Source organism: Rhinatrema bivittatum, chromosome 2 (assembly GCF_901001135.1).
Source record: "Rhinatrema bivittatum chromosome 2, aRhiBiv1.1, whole genome shotgun sequence".
In the NCBI taxonomy this organism is placed as follows: Eukaryota; Metazoa; Chordata; class Amphibia; order Gymnophiona; family Rhinatrematidae; genus Rhinatrema; species Rhinatrema bivittatum.
The window spans coordinates 60,264,433-60,290,809 of record NC_042616.1 but is presented as its reverse complement, the minus strand read 5'-3'; the positions used below and the strand labels follow the sequence as shown (position 1 = coordinate 60,290,809).

Sequence of the window (26,377 nt, the reverse complement as noted above, 5' to 3'; positions counted from 1 at the left end):
CCCTGATTTACGGCCTGAAGTCCAAGATAAACTAGCTGGTCTGCCATGCACCGCAGATAATCTCTTCGTGCACAAAGTCCAGCAGACGGTGGCTCAATTGCAAGACCACCGTGAGACCCTGCGACAGCTCTCTACGTTTCTTGCACAGCAAAGAGGGATGCTAGAAGGACCTTCTACCGCTCACGCTCCCACGTGAGACCAGTTGATATCCAGATCACACAAGCTCCGCCAGTCGGGCAGGCTCCTGGATTTTTCAACCTTGCCAGAGAACAGAACGGTCCATCCCACTGAGGACCAGGGCTCGGGATACAACAAGGCAGAGGATTTTAATCCCGCTATTTCCTACTTTCAAAGAAAACAGGTGACCACCGTCCATCCTGGACCTCAGAAATCTCAACAAATTTCTTCAGAAAGAAAAGTTCAAAATGGTGTCTCTCGGCACCATGCTTTCCTTACTACAACAAGGGGGTTGCCTCCTATTCTCTGGACTTTCTATATGCTTCAAAGTGAGTCTTCAACATTTTCAATACCAAATTCTGCCATTCGAACCAGCTTAGACAACTTGTGTATTTCACCAAATGCCTAGCAGTGACTGCCGCTCATCTACAAAGAACAACAGCATTCACGCGTTTCCTTACCTGGACGACTGCCCAATAAGGAGTCAATCCAAACAAGGAGTTCTAAATTCTCTAGGTCTCACTATAAATCTACTACATTTGGCTGGGAATTCTGATCAACTACCATAAATCCCATATGGAGCAGATCTGGGGACTACAGTCGCAACAGCCTTCCTGCCCAGCAACCATGCAGACATCCTATCAAATTTGTCCACATCTCTGCACGCATGCAACATAGCCTCAGCCCATCAATTCTTTCATTGCTGGACCACATGGTTTCCATGATCCACGTCACTCCTATGGCCATACTAGCCATGAGAAAAACTCAGTGGATTTTAAGATTTCAGTGGCTCTAAGCTGTTCAACCGCTTTCGTCCCTGATCCATATCACTGATCCAGTAACCAAATCTTCAGATGATCTTGGCCACGGTCGCGTCCAACTTGGGTTGGAGAGCTGGTATCAATACCCTTTAAACCCAAAATGCATTGACGCCACTCCATGAAAAGTCTCAGTTCAACTTCCTGGAGCTTCGAGCCACGCGTTATGCCTTCATACACTGCCTCTCACACAAAACTTTGTGGATACAGACAGCCAACATAGTGGCAATGTGGTACTTGAACAAACAGGGATGCACAGGCTCTTATCTGCACTGCCAGGAAGCCGTGCAGTTCTGGGCCTAGGCTCTTGCACACTTCATGCATCTCCAGGCCACTTATCTAACAGGCATACCGAACATACTAACAGACCATCTCAATCGATGTCTCCATCCTCACAAGTGGTCTCTGATTCCATGTGTAGCGAGTAAAATCTTCTAGCGCTGAGGTCAACCAACTATCAACCTCTTGCATCCGAATCGAACCACAGAGTGGACAGATTCTGCTCCCTACACAGGTTTCGAAATGCGTTAGCCATGGACATCTTTGCTTGCCCCTGCAACAAAGGCCTCCTATATGCGTCTCTTCCGATACAGCTCATAGCCAAAACTCTCATGAACCTACAGCAGGACAGGTTTTCAATGATTCTCATAACCCCGTACTGGCCTTGACAATTATGCTTCCCCATACTTCTCAACCTATTACTCCAGGAACCAATTCGCCTGCCCACAGGTCAACCTCATAACATAGAGTCACTGACATTCTCAGGTACTTGTAGCTTCACGAAAACCTTCTATGCATAAATCTTACCATTCAAAATTGGCAAGATTTACCAAATGGCGTGCACAAAAAGGTATTGGCCCCTTTTTCCTGCCCCACTCCATCTCTATTAGGCTATCTAGGATACCTTTTGAATTCTGGTCCCCAGACATCCTCCTCACGGGTACACCTCAGTTCCATCTCAGCATACCACCAGGGAGTAGGGGATGCTCTGTTAGCGGCTCAACCCCTTATGAGTCGGCTTATCATGGGTTTTCTGCAACTTAAGCCTCCACTACGATCACCGGTTACGGAATGAGGCCTAAATGTAGTACTTACAAGGCTCATGCATTCCCCATTCAAGCCTTTGCATTCCTATAACGTTAAAATTCTAACATGGAAAATTATTTTCCTCGTAGCAATCACCTCTGCTAAAAGAGTCAGTGAGTTACAAGCCCTTGTTGCATACTCACCCGACACTAGGTTCCTCCGTGACTGAGTGGTCCTCCGTATTCACCCTAAATTTCTTCTTAAAGTGGACACAGCCTCTCACCTTACTCAGTCTATAGTCTGCCCATGTTTTCCCAAGTCCTCACTCTCACCAGGGCGAGAGGGTTTTGCACACCTTGGACTGTAAGCGTGCACTTGCATTCTATCTAGACCGCACTGCACTGCATAGGAAATCCACCCAACTATTTGCTTGTTTGACAAAGACAAGCTGCAAGTTCCAGTGGGCAAACAGACTCTTTCCAACTGACTAGCAGACTGCTAAGAGGATGCAGGCCTTCCTCTCCAGGGTGCGTGCAGGCACAGTTTTAAGGGCCATGGAAACATTGGTAGCACACTATTGTTCAGTACCAATTGCTGACATCTGCTAGGCTGCACATGGAGCTCTATTCACACATTTGCAGCCCTCTACTGCTTAGATAAGGAAATCCGTCAAGAATCTGCCTTTGGCCAGTCTGACTTGAAAAACTTTGTTCCAGTATAATCCCCAACTCCTTCCACAACCACCTGCTGTGATTTCAGGCTGCCTCATCCTTGCCAATAGCACCCCAATTATTGTGCCTGCTGCACGAGTTGTCTGCTATTGATTTGTTGTAATATGAGTCAGCCTGTAGCATGCTAATCAACCATATGTGAGGACTACCAAACTGCTTGTCCTGGGAGAAAGCAGAGTTGCTTACCTATAGCAGGTGTTCTCCCAGGACAGCAGGATGTAGTCCTCACGAAACCCACCCGCCACCCCGCGGAGTTGGGTCCGCTTACATTTATTATTTTATTTTTCGCTCGTGCTTTTTGCTACAAATGAAACTGAAGGGAGACCCCTGTGGACACAGGGATCATGGCATGCTGGGTATGCCCAGTGCGCTCAGGGTGCCAGTCAAAGTTTCTAGAAACTTTGACAGAAAAGTTTTCCGTGATAGGGCTCCGTCCAGTGACGTCACCCATATGTGAGGACTACATCCTGCTGTCCTGGGAGAACACCTGTTACAAGTAAGCAACTCTGCTTTCTTCTAGCACCAGGCTGGGATAGTCATGGTAGTTTGACCTGAAACTTGATAGGGTACATCAGTTCATGGTTATGTATAGTAGGGGTATTTAGTTTTTTGCATAGCCAAAATAGCCAGGTTTTTTGCTGACTTTTTGTCTTTAATTCTTTACCTTCAGTTGACCATGGGAGCACATTACTATGGCTGATGTATGTTATAGTTGTAATTTGTTCTTTTCTTTGGTTATCAGTCTGTCCAGATACTAGTAATGCTATGCTCCTTTTCTCTGAGGTCAAGCAGGATGGCAGACCTCACAAATGGGTGCAACATCCAATAGAGCCCAGCATGGAAAGCTTATGTCAAAATTTATAGAACTTTGATAGCATCTTACAGAGCATGCCCTCGCATGCCTTTCTGAAAACAGCCAATCCTGGGTTTGACATTTACAGTCTGGGGTACAGATACACTCGCATTAGGAATAAAGCTTCTACGGCCAAGTCCAAAAGCAAGGACCTTTCAAGCAGCATTGTCTGAATTATCAGGAAGGCTTCTTACCATGCAAAAATGTTGCAGTAATTTTGTTATGGGTTTGACAGTTGCTTGGTTTTGCTTGTAAGTATTACAATCCTTAACATAAGTCATGAGGTAACCTGCACAGATTGGCAGTTACTGCCCTTAACAGAAACGTGGGTAATGTACACAGAGCGGCAGTTACTGCCCTTGGCGGACACTTTTGGGTAGCCTGCATGGAGTGGCAGATGCTGACATGGGAAGCTTGCTGGGCAGACTGGATGGACCATTGGTCTTTTTCTGTCAACAATACTATGTTACTATGCCACGCATCCAGATGGAGTTCCTTTAGTCTTCCTATTTTTTGCGGAGCCCTTGAGTCACAGCTCTGCAAAAGGCTCCTGTTTTCTGGGCCTTTTGGGGGGGGGGGGGGTTAAGTGGCAGGATCATTCTTCAAGGGGTCCCATGCTTTGTCCTTTGTAGCTACCCCAGGAAAGGTTTGTCAGTCATTTCTCTAAGTTTGCGTTCATCTTTGTGCTTTGTTCATTGGTACCCACCAGGCTTTGAATCACTGCCGTCTTCGAGTTTGACTTTGCTTCCCTTTGATTTTGGCCGATCATGTCTCTCTGATTCCAGCGATGCCATCTGTGCGCAAGGACTATGTCTACCACAGACCATCATAGTAGATGTATCCTGTGCCTGTGGGAATTGCATGATGTCCAGGGGTGTCCCAAATGTGTGATTCTTATCTAGAAAAGACGCCAGTTTGTTATGGAATTCAGGGAAAAGTATTTTGGGCACCGGAAGACCAATCCATCTGCATTAGGGACATCAACATTGAAGTACTTCGGAGCCTCATTGTTGGAGAGAGTGGCATCCGGGGGACTATTGATTCTCTCGATGCCCCCAGCTGATAGCGGACCTGGAGACAGGCCTTTGTCTGACCCTTCCCAATAGAAGGCGGCATCTGATTCTACCTCTTCGACACTGGCAACAAGGAGATCCCATGTCGAACATCAAAAGAAGCATCTGCATCGGTCTCCCATCTGTGCCCATTACCAGGAGCAGGAATGGTCCAGTGCATGCCAAGAACCCCTCTAAGTGGTCCATGGTGAGGAGAGTTCATTCTCTAATCAGGCCAGGGATTCACAACCGCTTCCACTGGTCCAGGTACCTGCCATCGATCCACCAAACGCTTCTGAAGAGGATGTGGTCACCTCTCCTGCCTCCCAGTTTGTGTTGGCATTGGCTATCTTTGAGGAATTGGGTAGAAAAATCCAGCAAGTGTTGGGAGACGCCACTGCAGGGCTTCTGTGCTGGGCATAGAGAGCACCATCGATCCTTGATTCTCTGCTTGCTTCCTTATGAATGCTCTGTGATGAGGTGTTGGCTGGATCCAATGCCAGTGCCCGGAGGGGGATCAGACCACCAACCTACTGATGATCTTCATCTCCTCTGTGAAGAAACCTTTCCCAGGCCATCAAAGCTCCACATTGCTGCCTACCAGTTCTACCTAAGCCAATACTGGCGGGACATCTGGGAGCAGGTGCAGGAGGTGACTGAGCAGTTGTCTTAGCAGCAGCAAGACACCCTCGTATTGCTGGTGCACAAAGGTTTGGTGTGTGGGAAATTATGAGGTCCGTATGATCTACAATGTTTTCGAAACAGCATTGAGGATCCCTGCAGTGGGAATTGGCGCCCGCAGACTGCCATGTCTGTGGGCCTCGGCTCTCAGGCTAAAGGGACAGGAATGATTTGCTGATGTGCCATGCACTGGAGAGAATCTCTTCTGAGATAGGGTGAAGGATGCTGTGACCCAACTCCGGGGCCATCATGAAATCCTTTAACGACGCCAGCACTCTGGACCCATTGTCCTCATCCAGGAGGTTGTCGAGGCCGGGGCTCAGGAAGTCTTTCTTTCGCCAAAGGAAGTAATATCCTCTGCCTCCTTGATCCCGTATACATCATCAGAGCTCTCGCAGCCTTTCCAGGCAGGAGATAGCTCCCAAGCCCCAGCCAGCTCCTTAGACAACTCTGGGGAAGGGGTTTTGACTGAGCCATAGGGGGTGTAAGCCAGTTGCCTGTACTAGGGATGATGGACCCTCCGGTGGGGGGCAGGTTGCGGTTCTTTGTGAACCGGTGACTCAGTGTATCCTTGGACCCAGTGAGTTTTGTCATTCGTCCGTCAGGGGTATCAATTAAATCTATTGGGTGAACATAAGAATTGCCATACTGGGTCAGACCAAGTGTCTATCAAGCCCAGTATCCTGTTTCCAACAGTGTCTAATCCAAATCACGAGTACCTGCCAAGTACCCAAAATATAAATCTCAAGCTACTATTGCTTATTAATTAATAGCAGTTTATGGATTTTTCCTCTAGGAACTTATCCAAACCTTTTTTAAACTCAGTTACACTAACAGCTATACCCACATCCTCAGGCAATGAATTCCAAAGCTTAACTATGTGCTGAGTGAAAAAAAGTTTTTTTTATTTATTTTAAATGAGCTACTTGCTAACTTCATGGAGTGCCACCTAGTCCTTTTAACTTAGAGAGTAAATTACTGACTTACATTTACTTTTTCAAGTCCTTTTAGGATTTTGTAGACCTCTATCATATCCCCCCCCCCCGCCCCCTTAGTAGTCTCTTCTCCAAACTGAACAGCCCTAACTTCCTTAGCCTTACCTCATAGGGCAGCCATTCCATGCCACTTATCCATGTCCCACCAAATTACCCTCCATGCCCATTTTTGGGGCCGGTAGCACATCAGGAGGTATTACAAGTGGAGCATTTCCTCCCGCTTAACGGATAGAGTGGTTGAGTCCATACCACCAGGGCAAAGAGGGCGGGGATTTTACTCCAGGTACTTCTTGATTCCAAAGATAACAGGAGGACTCCGTCCCATCCTAGTCCTGAGGGCCTTGAATAAGTTTAAAAAAAAAAGAAAAGTTCAAGATGGTTTCCCTGGGCACCTTGATCCCCTTTTTACAAAAAGGGGACTGGCTATGCTCCCTCAACCTAAAGGACATCCATATTGAGATCTTCCCTGGTCACAGGAAGTATCTCCGATTTGTGTTAGGAAAACAGTACTTCCAGTACCGGGTGTTGCTGTTCGGCCTCGCGTCTGCCCCACGGGTCTTCAAAAAATGCCTGGCCATGGTAGCAGTGCACCTCTGCAGACTGGGAGTGCATGTTTTCCCATATCTGGATGATTGACTGGTCAAGAGCATGTCTCAGGCAGGGACTACCAGGTCCATGTGCTTGACCATTTGGGTGTTGGAGTCACTAGTGTTTGATCTCAATTACCCAAAGTTTCATCTTAGTCCATCACCTCAATTGGACTTCATTGGAGGCCTGCTAGACACTGCCTTTCTGCCGCATCAGGGCCGTCGCTCTGGCAACCATTTTGACAGAGGTAACAGAGCCAGCAGGTATCAGCATGGCACATGTTGAGACTGTTGGGTCACATGGCCGCAGCCATCTGTGTTACTCTCTTGCGCAGAGCCCAATGGACCCTGGGGTCGCAGTGGCGCCAGGCCACTCGGAGCCTCCAGGATTGCATCCGAGTCACCCCGTTTCTCCGGGACTCTTTGTCCTGGTGGTATGTACTCTCCAATCTGGAACTGGGGATTTCCTTTCGAAGTCTCACTACTCAAATTGTGCTAACCACAGATGCATCTACCCTGAGCTGGGGAGCTCATCTAGATGGGCTCGACATGCAGGGACTGTAGTAAGCTCAGGAATGTTCTTGTCAAATCAACTTCCTGGAGCTTCGGGCGATCAGGTACGTGCTATGGGCTTTCAGAAACTGGCTGTCCAACAAAATTGTCCTGATCCAGATTGACAACCAAGTAGCCATGTAGTATGTCAACAAGCAGGGAGACACGGGATCGTAATTCCTGTGTTAGGATGTGGTCCAGATCTGGTCCTGGGCCCTGGCCCACAGGATGGTGCTCACGGCCATATACCTGGCCGGAACGGAGAACATAATAGCAGACAGGCGGAGTCGAGCCTTCAAACTCCATGAGTGATCCCTGGACCCTGGGGGTAATGAATCGGATTTTCCACCTCTGGGGGAACCCTGACATAGATCTGTTTGCAACCCTCTGCAACTGAAAGGTGCCTCTGTTCTGCTCCCTATCCAGGTCAGACGGCAAACCAGCCTCAGATGCCCTTTCCCATCATTGGGGCAAGGGTCTTCTGTATGCGTAATCTCTGATTCTGTTAGTGGTGAAGATCCTCATAGCCCCTGATTGGCCGAGACAGGTCTGGTTTCACTCTTGTGGAAGTTGACCATCCAGAAACCAATCAATCTGGGGATTCCCCATATCTCATCACGCAAGATCAGGGCAGGCTGCGGCATCCCAACCTCCAGGCCCTGTCGCTCACAACCTGGATGTTGAGAGGTTAATCCTGCAGCCGTTTGATCTTTCAGAGGATGTGTCTCTGGTCCGGGTGACTTCTAGAAAGCCTTCCACTAAAAGTACTGTGGACTGAAGTGGAGGAGGTTTTCTGTGTGGTGTGAGCTCCATTCTCCCTTCTCCTGCCCCACACAAAAACTGCTTGATTATATTTTATACCTATTGGAAGTTGGCTTAATGATCAACTCTGTTAGAGTTCATCTCAGTGCAATTGGCGCATACCACCAATGTGTAGATGGTACGCCCATCTCTGTATAGCCTATAGTTGTACATTTCATGCAGAGCCTGCTTGAATTGAAGCCTCCCCGAAGGCCTTCCGCTGTGACTTGGGATTTCAACGTGGTGTTAGCTCAGCTAATGAAAGCTCATTTTGAGCTAATGCACACCTGTAACCTGAATTACCTGATCACCTCAGCGCATAGGGTCAGCGAGCTCCAGGCCTTAGTAATTTATTCACCTTACACTAAGTTTTATCATGATAGTGTGGTCTTGCATACGCACCCTAAATTCCTGCCTAAGGTGGTGATGGACTTCTATCTTAACTAGTCCCTCATCTTGCCAATATTCTTTCCCAGGCCCCATTCACACCAAGGCGAACAAGCACTGCACTATTTGGACTGCAAGTGAGCCTTAACCTATCTGAAGCAGACAGAAGCCCATAGACAGACCACCCAACTTTTTATTTCTTTTGATAAGAATAGGTTGGACGTTGCTGTTGCCAAACAGACAGTATCTAATTGGCTAGCAGATTGCATCTCCTCCAGTTATGCCCAGGCGATCTGCATCTTGGGGGTCACGTTCAAGGCTCATTCTGTCAGAGCCTTGGCAGCATTGGTGGCCCACTTGTGAGCAGTTCCCGTGGAGGAGATCTGCAAGACTGCGACATAGAGTTCTCTCCACACATTCACATTTCATTTCTGTTTGAATAGGGATGGCTGATGCAACAGCAGGTTCGGCCAGTTTGTCCTTCGGAAACTGTTTGAGGTGTAGAACCCAGCTTTCCCTCCTAGGGCTCTTTGTTTGGGTTCAGGCTGTCCCCCCACCCCACCCCCACCCCCCTCTGTTACCAACAGCACCAGTGTTGTGTCCGTTGGCACCTGGTTGGGTGTCTGTTGGTCCCCTTTTTGTGTTGAACAGCCTGTAGCTAGGGATTCACTCATGTGTGAGGACTACCATCGTGCTTGTCCTTGGAGAAAGCAGATTTTCTTACCTGTAACAGGTGTTCTCAGAGGACAGCAGGATGTTAGTCATCACGCAACCCGCCTGCCACCTCGTGGAGTTGGGTTTCTCTTTTTATTTTAATTAAAATTCTGTGTTACAAGACTGGAAAGGGACTTGTGTGGACATGTGATATAGGACATGCTCAGTGTGCCTAGTCAAAGTTCTAGAAACTTTGACATAAGTTTTCCGCATTAGGGCTCTATCTGATGATGTCACCCATGTGTGAGAACTAACATCCTGCTGTCCTTAGAGAACACCTGTTATAGGTAAGCAACTGTGCTTTTCACAGTGATATACAGAGGTAGATATATCTGGAGAAGGCAGAAAATCATTCCTTAGCATGTGAAAGTCTGGTTTCCTTTGATATTTCCTTGAAGTAAACCCATTGGTTGTTTTTGTTGGGGGGGGGGGAATGTGGTTATTTTTTAAAATAGTTTATTCATACTTTGTTTGGGTTTAACCTGAACCTTACCCATAATACCAATTCAGCTTTTTGTGCCATCTGAAGGAATCCTAACCTCTGCAGAATGTTAGACTATTCATGGCAGCCTTTGCTTAGACAGAACAATATAATATAGTGACATACAAATTTATTTCAACAATCTTTATTTTATAAAAACATTTTTCATTATCTTCTTTCTTCTTTGGATACACAGACAAAATATATATTCAGAAACAACATATATCCCACATTTTACTTAAAATGAATGATTGTTTTAAGGAAAATGTGGGATATATGTTGTTCCTGAATATATATTTTGTCTGTGTATCCAAAGAAGGTAATGAAAAATGTTTTTATAAAATTTTGTATAAAATAAAGATTGTTGAAATAAACTTATATGTCACTATATTGTATTGTTTGATTAGTAGAGTAATATATTTATATAATTGCCAGTTTTATTATTCTTTTGCTTAGAATCCTTAGATAGAGGCAAAACACCTTAGATTGCAATATTCCAGAAAGTCTCTCTCATAAGCAGGAAGCTTTGTGTTTTCTAATACTATTCCTGAATGCATGAATTATAAAATGTAACTAATAATGCATCCCTTCCGCCCTGAAAAAAAATATGCAAATGAAAAATATATTCAGTATAACAGTACTGGAACTTTGAGTTGCTAAAGGGAAAAACAATTGAGAATACACAATTGGCAAAAGGTAAATATGTGTGGCATTAAAATGACTGGCACTATAACCACACATATTTCTATATATTAAATATACACTCGTCTGCATGTTCATGTGTGTAGCATTTTCTGTTGCAGGAAATGGGAGCCAGATAGCATCTGATACAGACACAAATCTTTGGCCCTGCGAGGTCGTTTATGCTGCTGGGAAAAGCTTATGCTGGCCAAGATGTGACTCTCTTTGCTATTTATTCTTTCCTGGTTTTGTAACATATTTGTAAGGATATTTGTTTGGTGAAGCAGTAAAGGCAAACTAAAGTAGCAGGAGGAGTTTATCCTATTAAGCAAATTGCTGATTAGCTACAACTGAGTGTATTGCTTCAGTAGCTGCTGCCCTACACTTGTAAACACCACCTGTTCAATCAGCCCTTACATTGTCCTTCTGAAAAGTCTGATCAGAAGGCAGAATATCCTTGTTTTCAAGCGCTAAAAAACAGCCCATTAATATCCTTGTCCCAAAATAATTTAGGAGGGAGAGGACACAAGTCTCCTTGGTATTGATCCCCATCAGGACCATCGCTGGAAGTTGTCTCCAAGGGCTGTGTTTTAGGACATTGCCTGTTTGGATTTTTTTGTCTTCCTATTAATCTAATGATTTAACAGAATAAAAATGAAAAAAATCTATTTATGCATTGTATAAAATAGCAGTGACTTGATAAGTGTTTAACTTGTCTTTGGTTATTATTTACTCTAGCGTCACAATACATCTACATAGTGAAACACCAACATTAGCAGAAGCAGCAGCACGGCTAAAGGAGGACTGACTACGTCTTGCACTTTATATTAACAGACACCTGAAATATCACAGAGATAAAATTTCTCAACCAAACCATTATGCTGCTGAATTATGGTGGTGATATTAAAATAAGCAATCAAAAAAAATGAAGTAGGATACAAAGTCCTCGCACATGGACATCAAGTGTTGATATCAGGTTTTATTTAGCATGGCAGTTCCGCTGTTTTATAACAAAAGTAATACGTCAAACGGGTCCCCCAACATGGACCCTGTGTTTTGCCAAAAGGCTGTGTCGGGAGGGACAATTGTACAGCAAGTTTCCAATCTCAAGCGATGTTAACACTGGTGTACAGGGCGCTCCCGTTTGAAGTATTACTTTTGTTATAAAACCGCGGAGCTGCCATGCTAAATAAAGCCTGGTATCAACACTTGATGTCCATGTGCAAGGACTTTTTATCCTACCTCCTCTCTTGATTGCTTATCTGATTCCTGAGTGCAGCTTTTCTCTCCGTTCCTGCTTGGTGATATTAAAATAGACATGTTTTGAGCTACTACCAAGTTAAGATTTTAAAGCAGAAATAATATTTTCCCTGTATGTACCCAGATCAGTCCAGGCTCCTGGGTTTTGCCTCCCTTCCAGCAGATGGAGACAGAAGTTTTTAAACAAAACTCTGCCTTATATACCAGGGTGCCACCTACAGTCCGGCAGTATTTCTCTGTCTCCAGCACAGATGGTGGAGGTGCCAAACCTTACAGTCTGTGCTGATTGCTTAGGGTTTCTTAGATTTTTCAGTCATAGTTAGTGAGTTTGTCCTTTCAAATTTTATTTAAAAAAAAAAAAAAAAAAAGAGCAAAAGGCACAATGTTGTCTTCAGCCTCCCAGGAGGTTGTGAGGTCCTGAGGGGACCATCCCCCCAGGTTTCTGAGGCAGCTGCAGACAGGGTTGAGGGCCCAATTCATTACCTCTTGCTGATACTAGGGAGCCTGGCTCACTTACCCCACCAAGTTCAGGACCTTGGACAACCATCGGGCAAGTTTAAAAAAAAAAAAAAAAAAAAAAGTTTACTTTGTTTTTGACTGAATCGGGGTTAGGGCGCTACGACTCTCCTTTTTATCTGTTGCTCGGCGGTTTTGTTCTCAGTGCTGTTGTTTTTCACGTTACTTTTTTCTTTTCTTTTGATTCCTTTTCTTTCTTTTTCCCTACCTGATGCCGCGGTCCTCAGCGTGCCGCACGTCTGTCCCGCAATGGTCTCTGCTCAACGTGTCTCCTGGGGGGGGGGGGGGAGGGATCGTCCGGTGCCCCGAATTTGGCTAGAAACACGGCGGGCAGGACCTCTAAGGGTGGGGGATCATCACGAGCCGCTGCAGCTAACCTGTTCCCGCTAAGCGTGGGAATGGAGGCCATATTGGATTCTTTTAGAGCAGCGACTAATGCAGCAATGGGGGAGGGGATTCTTCCTCCTTCTCTCTCTCCTCAACGAAGCGTCCCCTGGGGGTGGGGGGGGGGAACCCTTTGTTTCCTGACTCGCCTGCAAAAGAGAATATCCCTGAGGGGGCTACAGATTCCTCTTCCTCTTCTTCCTTTTCCTCTGAGTTTGTTTTACTCCTTCACAAGGCCTTTAAGACCAGGATGTTAGGAAGGCAGCTGGCTGGAGGAAAGATTTCTTCCTTGGGTCCAAGGTCTAATCCACGCAGGCGGGCTAAACCTAAGGGTGGCTGGGAACTTTCACAGGCTAAACTCCCATTGAGGACAGTGGCCCCCTTAGACTGACTCTGATTCCTCTGATCTGGATTCTGTCCAGGGGAACCAAGACCTGCAGGCCAAGCCCCCGCTGGGGGTGGATGTGGATCCTGATCAGCAGCAGCAGGATGCAGGCAGGGGATCTCATATTGTGGAAGGCGACGACCCCAAGGTGGTCCGCCTGTTTAGGAAAGAGGAGATGGGTCCGTTGATCCCTGCGGTTCTAGGAGAGCTGGGCATCAATGTGCCTCCAGAAGAGTCCAGGTTGGGGGCTATGGATCCGGTATTGTTGGGCCTGCAGGGCCCAGCCACTTCTTTTCCTTTTCATTTCTCAGAGACGGACTTGTTTCGAGAATGGGATACCCCGGATTTGGGATTAAAGATGAACAAGGCTATGGATAAGCTGTATCCTCTCCTGGAGGAAGCTTTGGACCCTGCTGCGTTTACCTAAGGTGGATGTGGCGGTGTCCACAGTCACCAAAAAGACTACCATCCCGGTAACGGGAGCCACAGCCCTCAAGGACCTGCAAGATAGGAAGTTGGAGTTTCAACTCAAAAAGATTTTTGAGGTTTCCGCACTGGGAGTGCGGGCAACTATGTGTAGCAACTTTTCTTTGCGAGTTGACCTTCGCTGGGTACAACAGTTGCAGGCCAACGCAGGCCTTTCTGAGGAGGAGGCTCGCCAGGCGGGGCACCTGGAGGCGGCGATAGCTTATAGTGCTGATGCACTTTACGATCTGTTGCAGACTTCGGCCAGTTCTATGGTGTCTGCAGTTGCAGAACTGGTCAGTGGATGTTTCCTCCAAAGCTCAGCTGGGTTCTTTGCCGTTCAAGGGCAAGTTGCTTTTCGGTAAGGACCTGGAAGATATGATCCAGTCCCTTGGCGAGAATAAGGTCCATCGTTTGCCAGAGGATCGGCCCAGATCGAGGGGCTCCTTTTCCTCCCGGGCTTGGTTCAGAGGAAATCGAAGATTTTGTCCATCTAGGGCTCCAGGTTTTTCCTTTCGGCAGTCTTCCAGCTGGCAACAATCCTGGACTCAGCCTTTTCAAGGCCGGCGCTTTGGTAGAACCGGATGTTCTCAGACTGCACCGGAGCCAAGTCTTCCCAATGAAGGGGCGCCAGTCCATTCCTCTGTGCCAGTTGTGAGGGGGCAGGCTGTCCCTGTTTTACAAGGAATGGACCAGGCTGACATCGGACCAATGGGTCCTCACAGTGATAAGTCAAGGCTATGCTTTAGATTTTGCTCGGCGCCTTCGGGACTGGTTCCTAGTTTCCCCATGCGGTTACGAAGAGAAGTGGAAGGCGGTGCAAGACGCTTTACAGTGCCTTCATCTCTGCGCCATTATGCCAGTTCCTCCGGCGGAGCTAAGACGAGGGTGATACTCCATTTACTTCGTGGTACAAAAGGAGGGGGCCTTCCGGCCCATTCTGAACTTAAAGCGAGTAAACCGATGTCTTCGTGTGCCCTGGTTTCGCATGGAGACCCTGAGGTCCGTTATAGCCTCAGTGTGAAAAGGAGAGTTTCTGGCATCCTTGGATCTCACCGAGGCGTATCTTCACATCGGCATCCGCTCCACCACCAGAAGTTATTCCGATTCTTGGTGCTGGGTTGCCATTTTCAATTTCGAACTCTGCCCTTCGGCCTTGCCACCGCGCCCAGGACGTTTACCAAGGTAATGGTGGTGGTGGCAGCGTAGTTCCGGAAGGAGGTGCTTCTGGTGCATCCCTATCTGGACGACTGGCTGATCTGAGCAAAGACTGAACCGCTCGGCCAATTGGCGATTCACAGAGTGCTGCAATTGCTAAGGTGGCTTGGTTGGGTGGTCAACCTAGCCAAGAGTCGGCTGGTACCCTCCCAGTCTCTAGAATTCCTGGGGGCTCTTTTCGACACACAAAGGGGGAGAGTCTTCCTTACTAAGGATCGCATTTGCACACTGCAGGGCCAGGTATGGGACTTGTTGACCAAATGACCTCCCAGGGTGCGAGATTACTTACGGGTCCTAGGCTCGATGACTTCCACCTTGGAGCTGGTGCCCTGGGCCTTTGCTCATATGCGTCTGTTACAATCCACCTTGCTTTTGCGATGGAACCCCGTCTCTGAACAATTTCACCTGCCCCTGCCCCTGCCCCTTACAGATGCTGCTCGGTCCAGCCTCGATTGGTGGCTCTTCTCAGACAACTTAACCCGCGGAGTCCCCTTAGAAGTGCCCGAGTAGACAGTAATTACCACGGATGCCAGCCTATCAGGTTGGGGGTCAGTTTGTCTGGGGAAATCGATGCAAGGGCAATGGTCCCAGCAAGAAACTCAGTGGTCGATCAATCGTCTGGAGACCAGAGAGGTGTACTTGGTGTTACAAGCTTTCTTTCCACTCCTCCAAGGGAAGTCGGTCAGGGTTCTGTCCGACAATGCGACCAGTAGCGTACATCAATCGCCAAGGAGGGACTAAAAGTCAACCAGTGTCGCTAGAGGCTCAGCAGTTGATTCACTGGGCGGAGGAGCACCTGGTCAGCATTGCGGCGTCCCACATAGCCCACGTTGACGGTGTTCAGGCAGACTTTCTCAGTCGTCACAGTCTCGATCCCAGGGAATGGGAATTGGCTGACGAGGCTTCTCATATGCGCCACGTGGGGCATACCCAGCATGGATCTGGTGGCGACATTTAAGAATGCCAAGGCCCCGCGCTTCTTCAGTCACCGCAGGGAAACAGGAGCGGAAGGAGTGGATGCTCTGGTTCTTCCCTGGCCAACAAACGTCTTGCTTTACGTGTTTCCCCCGTGGCCTCTGATTGGAAAAGTACTCAGGCGCTTCGAATTACACCCGGCAGAGGTGGTTCTCGTGGCTCTGTAGTGGCTGAGATGTCCTTGGTTTGCGGATCTTCGCAATCTAGCCGTGGCAGAGCCTCTGCGTTTTCGGGAATTTCCGGCCCTTCTTCATCAAGGACCCATCTATTTCGAAGAGGCGGATTGCTTTTGTCTAGCGGCATGGCTTTTGAGAGGCGACGTCTGAAGGGCAAAGGGTATTCGGACGCAGTAGTGGCTACGCTTTTGAGGTCCCACAAAACATCTACTTCCATGGCTTATGTTCGGGTGTGGAGAGTGTTTGAATCTTGGTGTGTGGAATGCGAGGTGGTTCCGACCCAGGCTTCGGTGCCTGATATTTTAGATTTCCTGCAAGCCGGACTGTTGAAGGGTTTATCGTGTAGTTCCCTCAGGGTTCAAGTAGCAGCTCTTAGCTGTTTACACGGTCCATTTCAGGGGGTAGCGTTAGCAGCGCACCCGGATGTGGCTCTGTTTCTTCGGGGAGCGCAACACTTAAGACCTCCGATCAGACTTCCTTGTCCTTCCTAGAACCTAAACTTAGTTCTCACAGCTTTATGTGCTGTGCCCTTTGAACCTCTAAAAAGGGCAACATTGAAGGATCTCACGATTTCATCTGCTCAGAGGGTGTCTGAACTGCAGGCGTTGTCTTGTAGAAAACCGTTCTTGAGAATTTCTAATGCTGGAGTTTCCTTAGGAACGATTCCTTCCTTTCTTCCAAAGGTAGTTTCCTCCTTTCACTTGAATCAGTCGGTGGAGCTGCCATCTTTTCCAGAGGTGGACCGGTCGGATCCTCTTTCTAAAGATTTACGGAAACTGGATGTTCGCAGGGCCTTACTTACTGTGTTACCTGGCGGTTACGAACACTTTTCGTCTGTCAGATCATCTGTTTGTGCTGTGGAGTGGTCCAAGGAAAAGTAATATGGCATCTAAGACTACTATTGCACAATGGCTAAAAGAAGCTATAACTTCAGCATATTTGCTACATGGTAGACCTTTACCGTTTGGGGTGCATGCACATTCTGCCCGTTCTCAAGCAGCATCTTGGGCAGAATGCCAACAAGTCTCACCGCAAGAGATTTGCAGGGCAGCTACTTGGAAGTCTTTACATACTTTTGCGAGGCATTACAGGCTGGATGTCCAGGCACCAGGTTCCGGCGGATTTGGAGAAGGTGTGCTTTGAGCGGGCCTCTCCAGATCCCATCCCGGGTAAGAAAGTTCTGGTACATCCCAGGAGTCTGGACTGATCCGGGTACATACAGGGAAAGGAAAATTAGTTCTTTCCTGATCATTTTCGTTCCTGTAGTACCACGGATCAGTCCAGAGGCCCGCCCTTTGAGTCTTTGAGATAAAGGAGAGTCCGCTCGTTTCGTATTTTTGATTCACAGAATTCAGTGGTTTTCTTCAGGTTCTAGTCCCTTTGTGGGTTGAGGAGCCAGTTTGTTGAGGTGTTACTGTATATAGTTGTTTTGGTTTTGAGCCATTCTGCTTTGACACTGAGTAATACTGCCAGACTGTAGGTGGCACCCTGGTATATAAGGCAGAGTTTTGTTTAAAAACTTCTTTGTCTCCATCTGCTGGAAGGGAGGCAAAACCCAGGAGTCAGGACTGATCCGTGGTACTACAGGAACGAAAATGATCAGGTAAGAACTAATTTTCCTTTCAGGAAGTTGACAGCCCTTTCACAGAACTGCATTAATATGGAAAACGCACATTATTAGCGAATATATCTCTATAAAAATGGGAACTGCACATTCTTGTATTGTAATGCACTTCCCTAAATAAGGCTGTTAGTTAACAATATGAAAGTAATGGAAATCTCAGTATGTTATAAAATTCCTGTGTGTCCCTTTAAAAAAAAAATGTCCTTAAAGCATTTATCTTTTCTTTCTTCATAAGTGGTTTATACACACTTATAAGAGTCTCACCTTTCATACAGAAGCTAGAAATGCCTGGCCTACCTAGCATCTACAATGGTAGGATAACTGCATAATCTAGGTCATATATCTGGCAGGCTATATGTTGTGAACTGTTGCTGGGGAAGAAAAACTGCTAAGGGCATTGCTGTTGAACCATAAGAACATGAAAAACCACCTCTTCTCCCTAAATATGAAAGCTGTGAGTTATTGTACCTTCACATCAATCCAGTAACTTTTTGTAGAAAATATTAAAATGTAAATGCGAATTAGAAAATGTTTTTACCTTTGACATAACTCTTCCTTCATCATATGTTCCTAATATTTTTACTGTTCTACATAATGCCAGTCTGTATTTTCATAAGCAGGAGCACTGTTAAATGATAATTTAAAAGTTCTGGGGTCTTATACTAGCAGACATTGTACATGCAGAGATACCATTGTCCATCATGAGGATTACAGCATCACAGATGTCTTGATACAAGGTATATAAGGACTGGACTGTTGCTGCTTAAGCACGTTAATGGGAGGAGGTCTTTGTAGGAGTTATACTTAAAGTGGGCCATCACAGCAGGACAAACTGTCGATTAACCTGTGACCTCATGATTTCTTTCACTGAATTTGCTTTGATGCGTTTGTGTTACCAACATGTGACCAGTAAAGTGGTGACATTTGGTTCCTGTAGTTCTCTGAAAGATGATGCCAGAGTTGTTAAGCACATGAGATGTAATAGTGAAGGATCAGCTCATACTTCAAATGACGACGGTGCCTAACCCAAGATTTTTCTGCTATATTAGGTGGATGGTGAATTAGAAGCTCTCTTTGAGAACGGAGAGGGACTTTCAGACAAAAATCAAGTGCTCATTTTATCTCGGCTGATGGTTCGGATTGAGACTCTGGAGCAGAAACTTACCTGCCTCAAACTGATACAGGTGAGGGAATAACTTGAGTTATTTGCTTGGTTTGTCTTTGTGAATTGTTCTGGGAAGAAAATGCGGGCTCTCACTATGCTCAGTAATGGTCCTAAGAAGATTGTTGTTCATTCTCTGTTCCCTTGCTTACCTGATGTAGACCAGCTTCATGGTTCTTTTGGCAAAGTCCTTAGAGCGCTGTAGGGAGAAATGAAGCAAGAAGGAAGCCAGTAACAAAGGAACAAAGTTCTCTTCAAGGCGAGGGAGGGGGAGAGAGAGGATATGCATGCAGACGTTTTTCATTTTGTGTTGACTTGCGCTTTTTTTTTTGTGGGGGGGGGGGGGGGGGGTCTTTTTAATGTTTGCTATTTGGTAAGAGAATTTTTCTTTTATTTGGGATCCTGCAAGGTACTTGTGAGCTGAATGGGCCACTGATGGAAACAGGATATTGGGCTTGATGCACCCTCGGTCAGACTCAGTATGGCAGTTGTTAGGTTCTTATGGTAAAATATTTTAATGTGTGGGTTTTCAAAAATAAAAAAAGGAACCTTGAAATTTGGTGTGGTGGGGGAAGGAGGGTTTTTCATTTCAGAGGACCAAATGCATCTCCTGCTTGTTGTTGTTTTTAGACTCTGCTCAAACCCCATTAGGCAGCAGGCCAGAATTTGGGATTCCTCATATAATGCCAATATATAGCCACAGAAGTAGCCAGTGGCAGAAAATCCAATAGCTCCCATTGTGATCAAGATGGAATTTGAAAATAGAGGCAAGGGGAAAGATTGAAACTGAGATCCCCTGCTTCCTAGTGCCTGGAAAAGGCATATTGGGGTGTGGAAAAAGTGAAAGTAGAAAGAGAAGGTAACAGGGGTAGTGAGTAGGATGAAATAATAAAATGAAATTTATATTGTGCTATGTTATCCTTGGAGAAACATTCCCTGTTGCAGCTTTGTACTTTAGAGTGTATATTCTCCTAGGACAAGCAGGATGGTAGTCCTTACAGATGGGTGACATCAGATGGAGCCCGGCACAGAAAATGTTTGTCAAAGTTTCTTGAAGCTTTGACTGGCACACTGAGTATGCCCAGAATACCACTATCTGCACATCCACGCAAGGTCCCTCTTCAGTCTCTTTTTTTTTCCGCGGTGCTAGTTGCTTCGGGGTGCTTGGAGCTCTCTAGTTTGTGCTCTTGTTTAAAGCATTTTTTCTCCCGTTTCATGTCTGGTCCCCTTCCTCCGGATGGTGTCCTCTTGGCGCGGCTGGTTAGTTTGACAATTCAAACTTTTTCGTGATTGATTCCTGACAGCTCGCTTCTCTGTGACCGCTGACCATCAACCGCTGGCTGGCTTATTTTCATGACGTTGTCCAAGTTTCACTGATGCCCCCAGTGCCCGTGGACCATGTCCATCATGAACTTGCATGAGATTTGCATCCTCTGCATGTGGACATCGCATGACATCAGAGAGTGTCAGCTGTGTAATCAGATGACCCCTAAGGGCCATTGTGCTCATCTCGACAAAACGGAGAAACTCTTTGGCCCCAAAATGTCCACTCCATCTACATCTGCTTCGGAATCCCCGACGCCCAGGGATAGGAGGGAACCACTGTTCCTCTTTACACCCCCGGCAACTGCTTCCAAGGATCAGGGATCCAGTGATCAGCCCTCGCCGCTGTTGGTGCTCTCTGACATCTGGTTCCTCTGCTTCCTCTGTGCTGGGGAAAGACTGGACCAAGCACCGTGGGAAACCCTGAAAGCATTGCCACCAGTCGCCGTCTGTACACTGCTCTGGTTCTGGTGCAGCATCGGCGGCTGCCGAACCGCCAGTGAAGAGGTCCCGTGGTGAGGAGGCCCCATCCTCTGGCAGACCCAGGATTCCTAGGCGTTTCCCACCAACATCAGTGCCAGGCACCAAGCTGCCTCGGGACTCCGAGGAGACTTTGGTGACCCCTTGTCCCTCTCCATCAGTCCTGTTTTCACCGAACTTCCAGGAGTTGGACCATGGGGTGTGGTGCTCCAAGACTTTCGGGGCATTGAGCCACCCCAGCATCAGCCCCCATACTGGTGCCAGAGCCCGCACCATCTCTGTTGTCTCCTCTGCTTGATCGTCTGGATGTCCTACTCAGTACCCTTCAGACACAGCATCCACAGATACTCTCCTTGGGAGCAATTCCCATCATCGGGTCTGAGCAGGAGGAAGGCATGCACCGACCGCCGGTGCTGTGGTCCCGAGGTAACAGTTCCCCGAACCTGTACCTGAGCCATCCCTGCCGCCGATGCCACCAGTTCCCTTGGTGCCATCGGTGCTCTTGAGTCCCTCAGTGCCCAGATCGAAAGGTTTGGACAGGCCTCACCCATGCAGGCCCCTTGGGGACCTAAGCCATGGAGAGATGACTCTTCCGAATCTTCTTCTGAAGACTTTGGTGACCTCCTCTCGGAACCCTCGCCATCAGAGGAAAGGCGTTGGTCTCCCCCGAGGACTTCTCCTTTGCGGGGTTTGTCAAGGCCATGGTCAAAGCCATTCCCTTCCAACTCCTAACTGAGGAGGATGCACGACATAAGATGCCGTAAGTTCTCCAGTTTGTCGATGCACCTAATGAGATAGTGGCTGTTCCTATCCACGACATTTTTAAGGATCTTCTCCTTAGGATGTGGAAACACCCAATCTCAATTTCTCTGGTAAATAGGAAGGCAGATGCCACTTACCTGGTGCAACAGGCCTGAAGTTTAGAGAAACGCAATCTCCCCCACCAATCTGTGGTGGTGGAGTCAGCTTTTAAAAAGACCAAGTGTTCCTGCACCCATTTCTCCACACCCCCCCTCCCCCCCCCCCCGGGGGAGAGAACATCAGGAGCTGGATGCCTTAGGTAGGAAGGTCTTTCAGGGCACTATGCTCATCGCCTGTATCGCCTCCTACCAGTTATACATGACCCAGTACAACCGGAACCTGTGGAAACTGGTCCAAGAGCTTGCAGAAAGACTTCCACAGCAGCAACAGGAGTCGTTCTCTGCTGTTGTACAGCAGGGCTGGAAGCCGTAAAACACGAGGTGAAATCCACCTACGATGTTTTTGAAACAGCAGCTCGGGTGGCCACCGTGGGCATCTGTGCCCATAGGACAGTGGTTCTCAACCCTGTCCTGGGGACCCCCCCAGCCAGTCGGGTTTTCAGGATATCCATAATGAATATGCATGAGAGAAAATTTGCATATACTGCCCCCATAACATGCAAATTTTCTCTCATGCATATTCGTTGTGGATATCCTGAAAACCCGACTGGCTGGGGGGGTCCCCAGGACAGGGTTGAGAACCACTGCCATAGGATGACCTGACTCCGTGCTTCTGACCTTCGTCCAGACGTCCAAGAGAAGTTAGCTGACATCCCTTGTACAGGGAAAAATCTCTTTGGGGTTAAGGTCAGGGATGCGGTAGCCCAGCTGAAGGATCACCATGAAATCCTTCAACAGTTCTCTGCTAATGCTTCTGACCCTCCTTCCTCTGCCAGGAAATCTTCCCGAACAAGTTTCAGGAAGTCCTTTTATCAGCAGCAGAAGTATTATCCTCCAGCCACCTGGACTTGCATGTCCCGCGCTGGTTCCAGAGGTCGCTCCCGACAGCAGCAAACTCCCAGGGCCCAGCTGGTCCCCCAGCAGGCCCTGGCTACAGTGTTTTGACTGGAGGCAAGGGAACAAGAGTCGGTGTGTCATACCCCTGACACACGATCCCCCGGTGGGGGACAGGCTTCTTGGCTTCGCCCACTGCTAGCCGTTCATCACGTTTGACCAGTGGATCCTCACCATCGTTCGCCAGGGATATCGTCTGAACTTCAGAGAGGTGTCCCGACAGACTTTCCCCCATGTCAGTCATGAGGTTTGTCCGTCCCACAAGATATACTTGTAACGGAATTCTCCACTCTTCTACCAGCGGGAGCGGTAGAACCTGTTCCCCATCGTCAGCAAAGGCAGGGATTTTATTCGAGGTATTGCTTGATACCAAAGAGAACGGGGGCCTACTCCCCATTCTCAATCTCAGGGCCTTGAACAAATTCCTCCACAAGGAAAAGTTCAAGACTATCTCTCTGGGCACTCTGATACCACAACTCAGGAGAGGAGATTGGCTCTGTTCCCCCAATCTCAAAGACATCTACGCTTACATTGCCATCCTCCTGAGGCACAGGAAGTACCTCTGCTTCATGATGGGGCAAGCTCAGTACCAGTACAGAGTACTGCCGTTTGGCTTGGCGTCAGCTCCTGGAGTCTTCACCAAGTGGTTGCAGCGCACCTCAGACGTTGGTGGGGGAAATGTGTTCCCCCTACTTAGACGACTGGTTGGTCAAAAACAACTTCTGAGAAAGGGGCATCAAGGTCTTTGACCCTTACCATGCAGGTGCTGCACTTTTGGGAATTTATCAACTCCCTGAAGTCCAACCTCTGCTTGTCTCCTCAGTTGGATTTCATAAGAGCCAGGCTGGACATGATTCAGGTGAGGGCGTTTTTGCCCAATGATCGGGCTGTCGCCCTGTCCTTGCTGGCGGCCTTGGTGAGCAGCAGTAGGTAGGTAATTGCTCGTCTACTGCTTCGATTGCTGGGTCACATGGCAGCTTCTGTCTATGTCACTTCCTTGGCTTGCCTCTGTATGCGTAGAACACAGTGGACTCTGCAGTCGCAGTGGCAGCAGACATCCTCAGAACTTGTGTCTCCATCTCGTGGCCCCTGAGGATTCCCCTATCCTGGTGGGAGAATCTCTCCAATCTGGAACAGGGGGTTCCTTTCCAACCTGCGCTACCTCAGAAGTTGGGGAATAGTCCTTACCACCGATGCCTCCCCCCATGGCTGGGGGGTGCATGTGGACGGCCTCCACATACAGGGGAACTGGACAGCTCTGGAAGCTCTGTACCAGATAGTCTTCCTGGAACTTCGGCCGATCCCTATAGTCTTTGGGCATTTCAGGATTGTTTGTCCCACAAAGCAGTCCTGATTCGGACAGACAATCAAGAAGCAATGTGGTATATCACAAGCAGGGAGACAAATGATCGTACCTCCTCTGTCAAGAGGCGTTGCAGATCTGGGCTTGAGCTTCATCGCAGGGTGTGTCCCTACGAGTGACATACTTGGCTGAGGCTTTCAATGTACTGGCAGACCATCTGTCGTGCTCTTTCCAGCCACATGAGTGGTCCTTAAATCCGGCATTAGCAGCCCAGATTTTCCGCTTGTGGGGAATTCCGGATGTGGATCTCTTCTCCTCCCCCTAGAATTGCAAAATGAGCATCTTCTGCTCCCTCTTCAGGATGGACAGATACCCAACCTCTGACACCTTTGCCCTCCATTGGGGCACAGGTCTCTTCTACGCATATCCTCCTATTCCGCTTCTCATGAGGACGCTCCAATGGGACCAGGGGGCCATGATTCTACTGGCGCCATACTGGCCTAGGCAAATCTAATTTCCTCTCCTCCATAATCTGTTGATAAGGACTCCCATCAGCCTGGGGACTGCGCCCGACCTGATAACTCAGGACCGGGGCACGCTGTGCCATCCAAACCTCCGGGCATTGGCCTTGACGGCTTGGATGTTGATTGCCTAGTCCTTCAGCCCCTGAACCTGTCCCTGGTACTGGTGGCTTCCAGGAAGCCTTCCAACAGGAAGTCTTAGTTGAAGTGGAAGAGGTGGGGAACAGGACTTAGATCCATTGTTTTCCCAGTGCCGAGATTTCTGGATTACCTGTGGCACCTTTCCGAGACTGGACTGGTCCCTAACTCTTGGTTAGGGACCATTTGAGTGGCGGTCAGTGCTTACCATAGTGGGGTAGCTGGCACACCCATCTTGGGTCAGCCCGTTGTAGGTCACTTTATGCGGGCCTGCTTCAAATAAAGCCCCCTCTGTGGCTCCCTGTTGTGTCCTGGGATCTCAATATCGTGTTGGCGCAGCTCATGCATCCTCCTTCTGAGCCTATGTGCTCCTGTGAGCTGAAGTTCCTCACCTGGAAAGTCTTTTTCCTGCTGGTGGATACTTCAGCTCATAGGGTAAGCAAACTTCAGGCCATGGTTATGTAACCGCCCTACACGAAATTCTTTCATGGTCATGTGGTCCTGTGTACGCATCCCAAGTTCCTGCCGAAGGTTGTGACTGATTTTCAAATCAATCAGTCCATTGTGTTGCCCACCTTTTTTCTGAGGCCCCATTCCCACCAAGGGGGAATGGGCTCTACATACATTGGATTGCAAAAGAGCTCTGGCCTTCTATTTAGAACACTCATCAGGCCATAGGCAGTCCACCCAACTGTTCATATCTTTTGACAAGAACAGATTGGGGGTTTCGGTGGGCAAACAGACCTTACCCAACTGGCTAGCAGACTGCATCTCATTCTGCTATGCACACTCAGGTCTTCATCTAGACGGCAGTGTTAAAGCTTACTCTGTGAGGGCTATGGTGGCATTGGTGGCCCACTTATGGGCGATCCTTGTTGAAATTTGCAGGGCTGCGATGTGGAGCTCCCTGCACATGTTCACAGCCCATTACTGCTTGGACAAGGATGGTCGACAAGACAGCAAATTCAGCCAATCTGTCCTGCGCAATCTCTTCCAGACTTAAACCCAACTCTTCCTACCAAAAGACCCCTGGAAGTTGAAACCAAGCTGTTTCCCTACCACTCAACAGTACCTCAGTTGTTATGTCTGTTGGCACCTTGTTCGGTACCTGTTGGTCTTAGTTGTTGCTGGGAACAGCCTAGAACTTGGCATTCACCCATCTGTGAGGACTACCTTCCTGCTTGTCTTAGGAGAAAGCGCAGTTGCTTACCTGTTAACAGGTGTTCTCCTAGGACAGCAGGATGTTAGTCCTCAGAAACCCGTCCGCCTCCCCGCGGAGTTGATTTCTCCTTTGTTTTTGTTATTTTTTTCTCTTGTATTTTTCTATGTTACGAGACTGAAGGGGGACTCGCGTGGACATGCGAATAGTGGCATGCTGGGCATTCTCAGTGTGTCAGTCAAAGCTTCTAGAAACTTTGACAAAAGTTTTCCGTGCAAGGCTTCATCTGATGATGTCACCCATCTGTGAGGACTAACATCCTGCTGTCCTAGGAGAATATCTGTTACAGGTAAGCAACTGCACGTTACAAGTTACTGGCTCTTGTAAGCAATTCCTTTTTAATAGTGTTGAAAATAAATGCATATAAGATGGTGGAGATGATATCACCTGAGTCAATGTCTGAGGTAGGCAAGAAAGTAGCAGTGGAATGATTGTTCTTTTCAGTACCATTTGTGATTTCTTCCTATTTGTTTCTTAGAACGCCCACTCGCAGTCCTGCTTGAAGTTCTTTCTGGAATGCCATGGTCTGTCCCTTCTTTGGATTTGGATGGCAGAGCTGGGAGATGGAAGGGGAAACTCCATCAACAACCTGAAGCTACAGTTAGAGGTCAGTTAACTGAGCCTGCTTTGCTATTCCCTGAACCTGTATTTATTTATTTGATTTATATTCTGCCTTTCAACCACTTATTTAATTATTTCTATGCCACCTTTCTGGCAGTCAAAGCTGTTTACACTTCACAGTCTGTTTGTACCTGAAGCAATGGACGGTGAAGTGACTTGCCCATGATCACAAGGAACAACAGTGGGATTTGAACCCTGGCTTCCCTAGTTCACAGCTCTTAACCACTGAGCTACTCCAGTCCACATATACTGGACTC

General features: G+C 47.8%; 1 protein-coding gene across 6 annotated transcripts in view; it reads left to right on the top strand.

Moving 5' to 3' along the window:
• SETD2 (SET domain containing 2, histone lysine methyltransferase) overlaps positions 1–26,377 on the top strand; it is a 384,325-nt gene that overhangs the window by 177,633 nt on the left and 180,315 nt on the right. For all 6 annotated transcript variants that reach the window (XM_029588239.1, XM_029588242.1, XM_029588241.1 and 3 more), the window contains 2 exons: positions 18,589–18,723; positions 25,978–26,106. In XM_029588239.1, the coding sequence (XP_029444099.1) occupies positions 18,589–18,723; positions 25,978–26,106 (264 nt within the window). The remainder of the gene's footprint in view (positions 1–18,588; positions 18,724–25,977; positions 26,107–26,377) is intronic.